At 42.3% G+C, this 14,842-nt stretch overlaps 1 protein-coding gene across 1 annotated transcript; it reads right to left on the minus strand.

Annotated features, from left to right (window-relative positions):
* Positions 1–6,737: 6,737 nt before the first annotated feature.
* On the minus strand, positions 6,738–14,209 carry S1PR2 (sphingosine-1-phosphate receptor 2). The gene is made up of 2 exons (XM_082256662.1): positions 14,130–14,209; positions 6,738–8,621 (listed from the first exon to the last, which is right to left on the minus strand). The coding sequence occupies exon 2, from the start codon at positions 8,555–8,557 to the stop codon at positions 7,469–7,471; it is 1,089 nt and encodes a 362-aa protein (XP_082112788.1). The 5' UTR covers positions 8,558–8,621; positions 14,130–14,209; the 3' UTR covers positions 6,738–7,468.
* Between the last annotated feature and the right edge of the window lie 633 nt (positions 14,210–14,842).

The following is a 14,842-nucleotide window of genomic DNA, read 5'->3' on the forward strand; positions in this document are numbered from 1 at the left end:
TATCTTGCATTACCTGTCAAACTGTATAAATAATAACTTATGGTATTTGTGAGACTGAAGAATCTGAATGCTTTTTGCTGTGGGCAAGATCGGTCACTGTACAAATATCTACATGTCTGTATCAAGGTTTACTGACTTGAGGTTATAAAAGTAGTACTGTCTGGACCTGTCATTGTTGTACTGTCTGGACCTGTCCTACACTTGAGGAAGCATTGAAAGAAATATATATCAGTTTACATTCTACTTACTTTTCAAATTTAAAAACAAATTGCTACCTCTGTACAGTATAGAGTCGACATTTTGAAAAATAAAACAAACCCAAAAAATGATGGTAAAGAGTTGATGACTGACATTACTACCCAACAGCGGTCTCAGTTTTGGTGGGTAGTGCGGGATTTTGAGGGGATTGGATGTAGAATTTCCTATAGAGCTGGGAAGGGGGTTTGGGTGGAACAGAGTTCACTTATTTTTACATGTGAAAAAGTCCAAATGTATGCACAGGGACTAAAATCCCCGACCAAAAATAAATACAAGACTATCAGAACTCAGCGGACAGTCTCTGACTTCCAGGGAGATGTTGGTGCAGCTGATGGCTCTCCTGCAGGTTACGAAGATTGAGCCTTTCAAGCAGGAAGGGTGTGAAGATAACTGTGATCTATATTGTACATACACATCTCCATATGCTACACTTGGGGAATTCCCAAAAGAAAGCCTGTTTACTTTTCTACCAAAAATAAAACATTTTTGAGCATAAGGCCCCTTTCACACGGCTCCGTTCCTTCGATGGAGCCGTTCTGCTCAGTGGTGGATGGATCTGCCGATCCCCACTGAGCAGGCGGATGACAGCTCTGTCTCCGCTCTGTGTGCGGAGATGGAGGTGTCAGATCCCTGCTGTTCTCTATGGGGGAATCGGATGAGAACAGACCGCCAATCCGCCAGACGGATGGAAAATAGGCTTTCCATCCGTCCGGATTTGGATCAGATCGGATGTCAGTGGACATGTCTCCGCTGACATCCACTGCCCCATAAAGATGCATGGGGCATCCGTTCTGAATGGTCCGCATGTGTGAAAGGGGCCTTAGTGTCTTAATGTCATGGGGTTTCTCCTTTAAAGCTGGACTCCAGGCAAAAAAATATCACAAATTAAAGCAGTTATGTATTCATTAACATTATGAAATGTGTTTTTAAATACAACTATTATTAGGACGTTTTTACAGCGGCTGTTTTTGGCGTCAGACGTTTTTTTTCTGCAGTCAGTAAACTCTCCAGCATGTTATCCTATGTGTCCATGCACACATGGGCTGTTATCAGCAGTTTTTGGCAGGAGCGTTTTCTGGCTGTAAACCCCCAGAGCCAGTGGGTTTTAGGAGGCGTTTTTCAGCTGTAAAAATGCTCTAACTCCGATAAAAGCTTAAAAACGCTGAAAAACGCCAAAAAACGCGGCTTTTCTGCATGTATCAACATTTTGGAGCCATAAGCTTTTGTGGGAATATAGTTTTGCTAAAAAAAAAAGCTAAAAAAACGCTACAGCTGAATAAAGCTGCTGCAATAAAAGCTGAAAAACTCCTGCTATAGGTACAGCTTTCTACTGACGTTTTGATAACTTCCAGTGTGCATGAGGCCTTAGTGCCCATTCACACTACCGCGACTTGTCAGGCGACTGGTCAGCCTGACAAGTCTCGGTCCATGCAGTGCTACGGGAACCGTTCTAATAGGAGCGACTCAAGTCGCTCCGACTTAGAAAATAGTTCCTGTACTACTTCGGGGCGACTTGCATTGACATTCATTATATGAAGTCCGTGCAAGTCGCGCCGAAGTCGCGGTGCACGCGACTTCACAGGTCGCCCCCGAAGTCGTGCCGCGGTAGTGTGAACCGGCACTTAGGCTCTGTCTTTATATCAGTCTCTTCTTTTTCCCTACACAGCAGCGCCAAGACAAGGGAGAAGGTAAGCCAGTATTAGGAATCAATCAGCTGTGCTGCTTGCAAACGTCTTGACAAGGAATATCCTGAAAAGAGGAGAGCAGAGGTTAATCTGCTACTCCTTCACTAGCCAGTCACAGACTGGCAAAAGCAAGGTGACCTACCCAGATAGCAAGGATAACTTGCCACACATTGGTAAGTTTGTTAACTTGCTGTACATTTTCACTAGCAAGTTGTACACTTGCAGAACACTTGATAGCACAAGTTCTAGTTTACACTTTTCCAATCTGCAGCAAATTTGCGTGACAAGTCTCTAACAAGAGCAAAGTTGCAGTGGTGAGTCCACAGCAAGAACTCTGCAAGTCTACAGCATAAAAATCAACCACAGTGACCCCTGTGGTGGGATGACTATTAAGCCTCGTACACACGCAACGAATTTCCGCCGACCGGTCGTCCGTCTTTTGTCCAGAGTGGTGTCTGTTGGTTGGAATGTGCTCTAGACTGCACACGAATTTTCCCGTACGACAGAATTCTACTTCATGTCATGTGTTGGATTGCTTTGTATGTGTTCTTTCTCTCTGAGCATGCCTAGTCTTGCTCCTAAGATTTTTCCCCATCGAAATCTGTACTAATGAGACGAAAATCGGACGTGTTTTGATGGTCGACAAAAATTTTATAGCCTGCACACCAGGATTTTTTCAGACGAAAAGTCGGAGTCGGTTGTCGGAAGCACCATACTAACAAGCCGAACGGTCGTCGGACAAAATTTCTCGGCCGAATTTCTTCTCTTGTGTACGGGGCTTTACTATTGCACAACATAACTGAACCAGAACTTACAGCAAACTTGCAGAATGTTTGCAAAGCAAGTTGATCTGGAGTCATGCAATGCAGACTTGCTGCAAATTGTACAACAAACTTATGAAGTCTGGCAAGTCTAGCAATAGCTTAAGAAGTCATTTTCAAACTTGCAGCTCATCTGCTTGCTATCTGGATACCTGTATGGCCTAACTGCGGGTAAAGAAAAGCTAGGTCACCAAAATGGCTGTGTTATCTGGCAGGGCTTTTTAAATCTCAGGACCAGATGGTCAAAAATAAAACCCTTCAGAAGCTAAAATAGCTTTGTATTTCAACTATGTGCTTGGAGTTCAGCTTTAAATTCCTGGATTGCGTATTATTTCCGCAAGTAAGACAAAGCGCTTTGAGAGCTTTTCTTATTCTCCTTTAAAAACAAGGCTTCAGAGTCAATATCAGTATTCATAATAATTCATGATAATTCTGTTGTTTTAGCTTTGTTGACACTTCGAGGCTTGCAGGTCCACTTCCTGCTGAGACAAAAACATTCCCACAGGAAGTCCAAGCAAGCATGGGTCTGTTTTATGTCTCTCCATAAAAAACAGGCTTACTTTTTAATTATCATCACAAAACTAAGTGAAAAATCATCTGGCTTTAACATTCCCTGCTTTAGAACCCTTACGATGGTTTTTTCCTGGCCAATGTAAACAATTTTAATACCTTGGTTGGATAACAGTTGTACATGTTGAAGTGATCAGAAGAAATTAGCTCTTGAGAAAAACATTGTGAGAACAGTTTGCCCCGCTATACATGGTATGACATTTTCAAGTGATGGGACATGCTTGATTTCCGCAGTTATGATTTACTCTTGTGGCACTTTTCCACTGCAAGTACCGGCTTGGCTCCACTCGGCCCTGCTTGGCCCTGTTTGGTTTTCCACTGCATGATACCGCATGGTACGGCGTTGGAACGGTTTGGTACGGTTTGCTTTTCCACTAAAGTAAGGTGGGTGGGATAACAACAATTCTCTGACCAATCGGTGGCTAGTAGTGACAAACAGTCAAGGCAAGTTACAGTACTTTGGCTATCTACAACCCATCCAGCTTCCCAAATTCTATCTGTCTGGATTTACCCCTTCAGCGGTGAAGACATCCTTCGATGCCTTGTTGCCTTGAGTGCTTTTTTCCTGTTGGGACTGTTCTATTCATATGAGTAAGGTCCAACTTACCTTCCCTGTGCCACTAGGTCCCATCACATGCACCTTGACACAACCCGGGTTGTTGCAGCATATCCCATGATGTTTTTAATGCTATGTATTTTTCAACTGTCATGTGTGTTATACCGTGAGTCACCTTAATGTGTGTATTTTGATCCTCAATAAAATGTACTTTTCACCCATGTTCTGATGCCCTTAGTTGACCCTCCAGGAGAACCCTTGTGTCTCCAGTCCTTTGTAGTTTAGAAACAGTCAAGGCTGCATGCAAAGGATTGTGGGATATGGTACTGGTACGGCCCTCTTGGAACCACAACTGAGGTGGTATTGTTTAAGTGAGCCGTACGGTTCGGTTCCATGTAGTGGAAAAGTGCCGCCGTACCGAACCGTTCCAACGCCGTACCATGCGGTACCATGCAGTGGAAAAGCGCCATTGGTAAGTATATATTGGTAGCTCCCTAGCTGAGGTTTTGTTTGACCGTAATCAATGGCAAAAGTATTAGAATTATGATGCCATACATGTTCAAATTAAGTGCAGATAGAGATTGTTCCTCTGCTAATTTGGCCATATTTAGGCTGTCCTGACTTTCAAGGCTGATAGATATCTCTGAATAAAAAATGCAGGGATGGTAGGTGCAATACTTTGTGAACCACATTGACATATGTATGCCCTGCTAAGACAAAATCTATGGAGCTGGATACTCCTAAACTGTAAGGCTTGGTTCGCACATATGCGAATTGGATGCATTTTTCACCGTATCCAATTTGCATAATATGTGAACCAGGCTGGCTTTCAATTAAGCAGGTTCACATATATGAGGGCCTGTTGTAGTGCGAATTAAAAAAGGGTCCTGTGCATTTTTCAGTCCGGTTCTGGTGCAATTTAAGTGTCAAATTAGCACCTGAATCGCACCTGAACCCCTAAGAAACCGGCCCCACATATATGTGACCCCAGCCTAAGAGCCAACTGGGAAATACAATTTTGTTTCATAAGATAAGGTAAGACAGTAAGGTCCTGAGTCAACATGCTTTAGGCTTGTGTCAATGGAAGCAGTTTCATAGTTCATTGACAGGTGCAACCGGCCTGCTGATGACCTTCCTCTGACCTGCATTTCCATAGGCTTGTATGGGATTGCAAATCCAGTTTGAGCAGAGAAAAGCCTAATAACCTAGGCCTCAATAGTTATTTTTGAGAAAGGCACTTTGATATTTCAAATGTTAGTTTTTGAGACTGGTTGTAGACTATAGGATATGTAGCTTCACACCCTAAACGATTCAGATGTCTCTTTGGTCCTCTGTCAGGATGCTAACTTGAATATTTATTCCCACCTAAAATTTGGTAAGAGATCATGTTCAATGTGTCAAACACATGCCACATTGATGTCTGCCAGCACGTGGTTAGAAGTACTTTGGTGGGCACAGGGACACAACTGTCCTGTCAAAGTTTATGACTTGCTCTTTATGCTCTTAACAAACTCTGTTGGCCACGAAGATCATAAGCATTTCCTTTTCACTAGCCATGGACATATAAGAACATACCTGTACAAGGCTTAATGTGCCATATGGTACATGATTTCTATCATACCTGTACAAGGCTTAATGTGCCATATGGTACATGATTTCTATCATACCTGTACAAGGCTTAATGTGCCATATGGTACATGATTTCTATCATACCTGTACAAGGCTTAATGTGCCATATGGTACATGATTTCTATCATACCTGTACAAGGCTTAATGTGCCATATGGTACATGATTTCTATCATACCTGTACAAGGCTTAATGTGCCATATGGTACATGATTTCTATCATACCTGTACAAGGCTTAATGTGCCATATGGTACATGATTTCTATCATACCTGTACAAGGCTTAATGTGCCATATGGTACACGATTTCTATCATACCTGTACAAGGCTTAATGTGCCATATGGTACACGATTTCTATCATACCTGTACAAGGCTTAATGTGCCATATGGTACATGATTTCTATCATACCTGTACAAGGCTTAATGTGCCACATGGTACATGATTTCTATCATACCTGTACAAGGCTTAATGTGCCATATGGTACACGATTTCTATCATACCTGTACAAGGCTTAATGTGCCAAATGGTACATGATTTCTATCATGCCATCATACCTGCACAAGGCTTAATGTGCCAAATGGTACATGATTTCTATCATACCTGCACAAGGCTTAATGTGCCATATGGTACATGATTTCTATCATACCTGTACAAGGCTTAATGTGCCATATGGTACATGATTTCTATCAAAGCCAGGAAGAAGATCCCTCTACTTTTTAGAACTGAAAAGTCCATCATTTTGGTGGCTTTTTATGTTGGCTCTTGGGGTTTTTCCAGCCCCGTCTTAAGTGGGGTACACACTAGTAGAAAATCTGCTGAAAGTTCCCGTCCGAGGTAAAATCGTACGATTTTCGGCTAGCGTGTACACAACTTACAGCCGATGCCGACATTTTCAACGAAAAACAACAGAGGGACAAACACCAAAATTTTTATCGTCCATCCCCAGACGACCAATTTCCGTTGTGTATGTGTACATGTGTACATGTGTATGCAGTACGTCCGCGAAAAATCGGATACGAAAGACCGCGCATGATCTGAAGTTGCTGACGACCCGGAAGTCTAGGAACAAATGTCCCAAAAAAAAAAAAAAAAAATCGGACGAGAAATTTCAGAAACATTATGCACTGTCAATTAAAAACGGTTATGACCGCTGAGCATGAGAGAGAAAAATCAGGGGATATTTCGTCCGATTTTCATCAAGTGTGTACAAGCCTTTAAGTGCAGTATGTTATCAGCCAGAATCACTGTATATAAATACCCAAAAAGTGCTTCTTGACAAGAACAGCATACAATTGATACCAATTTACTCTCTTCTCTTGTGGAAGAAAACAATACATATTACCTATTGCATTTATGTGCCAGAAATACTGTTCCATAGTCTTCTATACAGAAATCAAATGAGAAAAATGGACACTTTAATATCAACAACTAGTGGGCTTCTGCAGTTCTTGCAACCTTTAAAATAACCGGATTGCCTTCCCGCTTGGCACTTTATGCTGCAAGACAATCATGATGCTAAATATTTTTTAACTTAGATCTGCATTCATTTAGGGAGTGTTGAGTCATTTTTTTTCTACCACATACAGAATAATTACTTTTATATCCTCTAAATAAAGTGCCTATAGGGACTTCACAATACTTACATAATTTTCACATTAAGCCTCTGTCATACTGGATTGTTCTGTAATGTATACAAAAGTAAACCAGAGTGCTGAATACTTTTGAGAACTTTCCCTTTACAGGACATAGCCCTCAAATCTGGCAGGTAATGGGGTTCAGCCAGAAATATGAGGAAATGTAATTAGACAACATAGAAATACCTTCCTGGCCAACTACCTTCTGATGGGTACCTAAGTCCAGACACCACATTCGTGGTTGTCATTTCATTTCGAACAACCGCCATCAGAATGTTGAGGTGTTTATAATCAGAAACCCCTGAACGACAACTTTCTCACACAAATGTATTGCAGTCCTTTATAATTGGTGAAGTGGGAAAATAGTGTTTTTGTGTGCAGCGGTCCAGGGAGCTGGAACTACGTATATGTAGCATACACCTGTCGGGAGTCCTATTTCTGCGCAAACAGCTCCAGCAACAAAGAACCCTCAGAAACTCTCTTCTCATATCTCTGCTCCTCAGAGTGTAAATAATAGGGTTCAGTGCCGAATTCAAGGTGGCCAACCCAAAAAAGTAGTCAGCTTTGTAAAGAATGTTGCAGGATTTCACTTTGCATGACACATCCATGAGGAGAATAGTGAAGGCAGGTAGCCAACACATAATAAAAACTCCAAGAACTATCGTAACTGTTTTTAAGAGGGCAAGTGTCTGTGGTGCTGCTATCTCTGCATGGCTGGATTTAACCACGCAATATATACGGACATAAAATATAACAATGGATAAAAGTATAGCGGTGAAGATAGTTACTACAAACAGAATGTACTTTTTGGCATATAGGGGAAAAACAAAGGAGCACTCATCCAAGTTTCCAATACAGTTCCAGCCAATGATAGGTAAGCCCCCAATTACCATCGAGATAACCCAGCAAGCTCCAATCAAGAGGATCATCCTACAGTTCCTGTCGCTGCTGTAGACCTTGACCTTGGTGATGGCCACATGTCTCTCAATGGCAATGGCCAACAGACTAAAGACAGATGCAGCCAGGGTTGTGAATGCCGTGCCCTCACGGATGAACCATGATACAGGAGTCAAGGTGAAGGTCATTCTGCCGGAGAGCAAGATATTGGCAATGTAGGCGCATCCCGTAAGGAGGTCAGAAAATGCCAGATTTCCAATAAAGAAGAACATGGCAGAGTGGAACTTCTTGTTGCGCAATACGGCAATGAGGACAAGAATATTCTCCAGAATAATGATGCAGCAGATGATGATAAATATGATGGAGATTACTGAACGGGAAGGGTTGTCTTTATGTAGCCCCTTGGTGTAGTTATAATGTTCCAAAATCTTGGATACATTCAAGTAATGTTGATAGATGCTCATCTTGGCAGTTGTGTTAAGCCCGGTGTATGGAATCACACCCTGCATGGATCAGCGTTGAGCCATAAAAGAAACATTTAGTCCATTCTACGCTAAAAATTTCTTGGAGTGTCTGGAATAAAAAATATAAAGGAAAAGAGTTAGCAGGGTGACAAAGAAAGAATATTAAACTGGTTATACAGGACTATATCTGCAAGCAGAGCTGCTGTTAGAAATCGCGGGGCCCCGTACAGACTACCTGGCAGGGCCCCCCCAAGAAAATATTAAAGATATATTTAGCTAAAATTCCAACAAAATCACTATTATCAGACACAAATATAACATAACTCGCATAATTCCTGCTAAATCTAAAAAAAAAAAACGATGTTAAATAAAAAAAAGATGATGAAATGAGAAAAATATACAGGCTGGGCAGTTGGAGCTCAGTGATCTCTCTCAGAGAGAGAGAGAAACAAAGTTACAATTTACAAATAAACTCCTGAGCAGAGATAACATTAGAGCCAGTGCTGGGAGGGGGGGCCCACACAAGGGATGGGGATTAGTGAGTGACAACTGTCTCTTTCTCAACAGGTAAAAGCTGATAGCAGGGAGAGGGACAGATCAGATTCAGGTGCTGGAGGAAGATTTCTGTATTTGTTGTCCATCACTAATCCCCCTCTCTGTGTGGGCCCCCCTGTGTGCTCGGGCCCCCTACAAGAGGGCTGGTGGTCCCCCCCTATCAGCGGCCCTGTCTGCAAGTACGATGCACCCTGTACTGTCAAACTAATGAGAGGAACAACTGCGTTGACTGTTTCTGGTAGTCCTCTACAAAATGCCAATTTGTAATGCATTAGTTAGTGGTTACTCTCATTGATATAGCCCTGCAAAGCCTCCTACATGGGCCTGCAATAAAATTCTGACAAACATTCTAAATCTTCTGTACTCTACGAGACAAATTGTCTTTATTGCTCCCTTTATCCACATTGGGGGAATTATTATTATTATAATACAGGATTTATATAGCGCCAAGTTTGCGCAGCGCTTTACAACGTTAGGGCAGACAGTACAGTTACAATACAATTCAATACAGGTGGAATCAGAGGACCCGGCTTCTTAGGAATTTCCCTTATTTCATGTTTTGTCTGCTACCAGTCTAACATTTTCCCCTACTTTCTCTTCTCTCTGATGCCTGTCAGCTAGACAGGAAATAAGGTAATGTCACTCAAATGGTGACACAGTAATATACCACTTCTGCTCTTTTAATTAACAAAAAGTTTTGGCTAGTCTTTAACTCAGAGGTCATTGACACCCACATGACACCAATTTCAACAGTTTCAGTATTCGTCAGTTTATTTGGCAATAACTATGAACTTTTAACCTAAAAACTTTTAATTGGTACAACAGTTTAACAGAAATACTGCGGCAGGCTGGCCCTCCTGCGCGAATCGCCGTAGGTATAAGTTGGTCGCGCGCCTGCAGCTAGGGGGCGAGCGCGTAGCACCGGCAGCGCGCTCCCGCCCCCATTCGGCAGTGGGGACTCCGATGCACGGGGCAGGCGGCTCCGATTGCCGCCTGGCACCCGCGATCGCTCCCTGCTGAGAGAGAAGGACGGTCAGCTGTTGTAAACGCAGCTGACCGTTCTTCTCCCTGGAATGATCACAGAGCGCCTGTGCTCCTTCTATGTAGGATCACAGGTCTCTGTGATCATTTCACAAGTCCTGCCCCCATACAGTTAGAAACATGCCCCTAGGTACACATTTAACCCTTTGATCGCCCCTGTGTTCACCCCTTCTCTGCCAATGGCATTATTACAATAAGAGTACATTTTTAGCACTGATTACTGTAGTAATGTCACTGGTCCCCCCCAAAAGTGTCAAAAATGTCAGTTATTGGTCTGATCTGTCCACCGCAATGTCGCAGTCCCGCAAAAAATCGCAGATCGCCGTCATTGTTAGTAAAAAGAATTACATCTACCAAAAATATGTAGCAAACAACAAATTGGCCTAAAATGTTAAAAAATTTAGATTTTTAATTTTTTGGGAATGTTTTATAGCAAAATGTGAAAATTGTTTTTTTTTTTTTTTCAGAATTGTCGCTCTATTTTTGTTTATAGCGCAAAAAATAAAAATTGCACAGGTGATCAAATACCACCAAAAGAAAGCTCTGTTTGTGGGGAAAAAGGACATCAATTTTATTTAGATATAGCATTTTTTTAACTGTGTACTGCTATCTTTAATATAATTCTAGGTCATAGAAAGAAATGCCGTTACAGCTGGGACTGACCTAGCATTTTATTATAAACAAACCCATGTGATCGCTATCTCACATAGTGATCACATTACCAGGAACAATGCTGACTGTTAATGGCAAACCGGAGCTGTCAGTGACAGCCATGTCTCACAACTAGTAGTAAAGAGAACACAGTAACTGTATGTTATCCCTACATGAGACCATTCATGGGGAAGTGGTTAACACAGAGGAATAGAATGCTTCTGTTTATTGGTGGCTTTGAGCGCCACAACTTTTTCTGATGAAAGGGAGCAAAAGGCAGGTAGGCATATCTCTGAAACTGGGGAGATATTTAGCTGTGCTTAAAATGTCAATAAACCCACATCATAAAAAAAACTATCAATAAATGGTGTATTACATGCTGTTCATGCTCACTCAGTCACTATGGGATTTGTTTTCTGTATTCCGCAAAAAACCTGGTTGATCCTGCTGCTCTCTATCTCCCCCTAGTGTTCATGTCCCCAATTCAGCTAGGGATTTTGAAGCTGTGGTGGCAACTCTGCACATGCTCAGTTTTGAGTGAGTTTCTATGCTGAGCATTTCCTTCCTATCACATTTGAGCAGCCCAGGTGACTATAGAGTCCCACATGAGGGCATATACACAGTGGTAAATGACAGCCCACTCCCTCCGTCCTCCTCCATGCCCATTAACCAGCTAAACACAATGGGGGAAAGGGGTATTACATGTGCTTTGCCTCCCCCTTATTCTAAGACACAGGCAAGAGTTTTTTTTTTTCTTTATTAAAATAACTATAGTGGTGTCATCTATATACAAAAATAGAAGGGACAATGTAAATTGAACAGTGTGTGTTTAGTATCACTTTAAGGTCCCTACCACACAGTGGTTCTCAACTCAAAGTATTAGCGGTATATACTCTTTGCTCCTTTCCGATTCTGGGGCGGAAAAAAAAGGGTCCTGCGTGAGTTTGGTGCGAATGCGGTGCGATTTGAGCCATACAAATCCATGGCTCAAATCGCACCCCAGAGACACCGCTTGTAATGGGCTGCGATTACTGTGGAAATGACATGCAGTGTCCCCCAACACATCAGTGTGAACCCGGGCTTAGCAAAGTTTGAAATTAGAAGCATCACTTACCTTGCTGATTATTTTATAAGTAAATAGATGATTTGTGTATTTACATTTAAATAATATAGGAAAATAAATGCATCTAAAATTGTATAAAACTTTACATCGGACCAGAAATAACCTTGGTATTTATTTACCCAACAAAACAGGCAACGAGTGCTTTAAAAAGTTATAGATACATTGTAAAAAAATGTGCATAGTCAAAAGAAATCTGCACTGAAAATGTGGAGCGATGTGGAATCAGACATTACTGAGGTCCATATGAAAATGCTACTTGCCTTGCTGTCTCTGGTTTCAGTACTTTCCAAGTCACTGACCAGGAACACATATGCAAATTAGAGAATCAGATTGAAGTCAGAACTCCCTATTCTGCATACTTGTTGACTCCAGACTTAAAACGTGGGCCATAGCCCTGCACTGGATGTGAGGACAGTGAGGGACAGTCTACTGCCAGAGCAAAGAGAAGTGGGTAACCAGGTAAGTAAAAGTGATTTAACAATCCCCCTAGACCACATATGCCAAACACAAGGCCCGCGGGCCGAATCCGGCCCTCCAGGCCTTGTCATGTGGCCTTCTCACCCAGTTTTGGAAATAGAACGTGGAAGAACTCCATTCACCACCTCCAGCTCTCACCCTCTGCTCCCGCTCCCTGCAAAGTGAGGCAGACCCGCCTACAAAGGGAGGTACTACAGCAAGCCAAGGTAGGGGAGAGAGATGCAAGGCAGCTTCAGCTTTACAGTGCCCCTAAACCCTGCACTCTGTACATAGCACACCCCTGAGCTCTGTATGTAATACACTCCTTCACTATGTACACAGCGCACTCCTGAGCTCTGAACTCTATATGTAATGCACTCCTGAATCCTGCACTCTGTTCACAGAGCGCACTCCTGAGCTATGCACTCTGTACATTGCATAATCCTGAGCTCTGCACTCTATACGTAATGCACTCCTGAACCCTGCACTCTGCACATTGCATAATCCTAAAATCTGGACTCTATCTGTAATGCACTCCTGAACCCTGCACTCTATACACTGCATAATCCTGAGCTCTGGACTCTATCTGTAATGCACTCCTGAACCCTGCACTCTATACACTGCATAATCCTGAGCTCTGGACTCTATCTGTAATGCACTCCTGAACCCTGCACTCTACAAAGCATAATCCTGAGCTCTGGACTATCTGTAATGTACTCCTGAACCCTGCACTCAGTACAAAGCATAATCATGGGCTCTGCACTTTGTACGTAACACACTCCTGAACTCAGCACTCTTTATGTAGCGCACTCCAGATACAACCGGCCCTTTGAGGGCAACCATACTGCTGATGCAGCCCGCAATGAAATTGAGTTTGACACCCCTGCCCTAGACCAACCATTCTCAACCTTTTTAAGCACAAAGGACCCCTAAAATAATTTTTAGGTCTTAGTGAACCCTTACTCAAAGCAATTAATTATTCTGGAGTCAATGCAAAAGAGTATGTTTACTTTTGGGATTTAAAGTGAAGCTTTAGCCAGAAAATAAGTCCTGCTAGATGACTTCAGGCTGGCCCTTTTTGTAGGTATAGCTATGTAGAGCATTAAAAATTAAGTGCCTATACTGTTTAAAATCCAGTAATACATCCTCTCACCTGCTCTGCACATGCTCAGTTGCTCTACATTTTTCGGCACTGTGCTGAAAATGTAGAGGTCGATCTGCTGACAGCCTAAATATTTACTGCTGCTCAGGGGCTCTGGACTTCAGCAAAATGGCAGCTTCCAACAAGAAGAAATAGGAACAATACTGGAGACAATTTACAGCACACACTAATTTTGGTAGCATAATTATTAATGTGGAATGTGTGTTTCGTGCTACAGAAATAATTTTTTATCAAGTTGTCATGGGAAAAGTTCCGCTTTAAAGTATTATAATAATGTGTTTACCTGAGTATGTTTACTTATACTGTTTATGCACTGTACTGTATGTACCAATACTGTATGTGTATATATGTGTAAATGGAATGACATAATTATGTTGCATAGCAGGTACAAATCTATCTGGTTAAGGGAGGTTGCATAAAATTCTAAACCGTTTCCCCAAAATGTAACCCTTTTCCTTTCAAACGACATTCAGCACATTTGCTAATAATAATACTTGAATGGAGAGTGTATGGTAAATGGAGTTTGATGTATTGAGTAGCTATACCCATAGGACCCATATAAGAAATCACACTCACAAATACTCCTCTTATTATCAGCTATGGCAGTACTTTGGCTTGCAGTGACTTACCTGTCATCTGTCTGCCTCCAAGGTGCGATGTGATGCGATCTTGAGTAGGCTGCCTCCTTTCTACTGTATGTGGGTGAACGTGGGTGAAGGAAATATCAGCCTCCGCTACCTGCAACGTGAACAGACATTTCATTACACTGCAGCCACCGGGGACTTCCTATTCTTTGGATACATGATACGCTTCATTGCACTTTCTGGTAAAACCCCAAACTCTGTCTATAACAGCTGTCATCACACATGTACAGTACGTAACCTTTTAACATGTCACGTAGGACACGGCTTTTTGTTTCTTTTTACGATAAACTCTGATCATACATCTCGGTGGGCTTTCAGCAGAAGAGAAAACTGTTCCTGATAAAATACACATGAAGAATAAATGGTGTAATGATCCGACTCCCAGGCAGCTGGCAAGCTTCTCACACATTGGTTGCCAACCATAATGACAGGACTCGGTGCCCTGATTGGGAATGACTCACAGGTACCAGCTTTACCAGCGCTGATCTTTAATGCTAAAGAATGCCTTTTAACAGAGGTGGCTTTATTGAATCATTTGGCGCTTTTCCACTGCATAGAACCGTACCGGCTCGGCACGCTTTTGTGCTTTTCCACTGCGGTACCGCATGGTATAGGGTCGGAACGGTTCGGTACGGTACGGTATAGGTTTGCTTTTCCACTGCATGGAACCGAACGGTACGGCTCTGAAAAAACAGTAC

Source organism: Pelophylax lessonae (genome assembly GCF_965119305.1).
Source record: "Pelophylax lessonae genome assembly, chromosome: 4".
Lineage (NCBI taxonomy): Eukaryota > Metazoa > Chordata > Amphibia > Anura > Ranidae > Pelophylax > Pelophylax lessonae.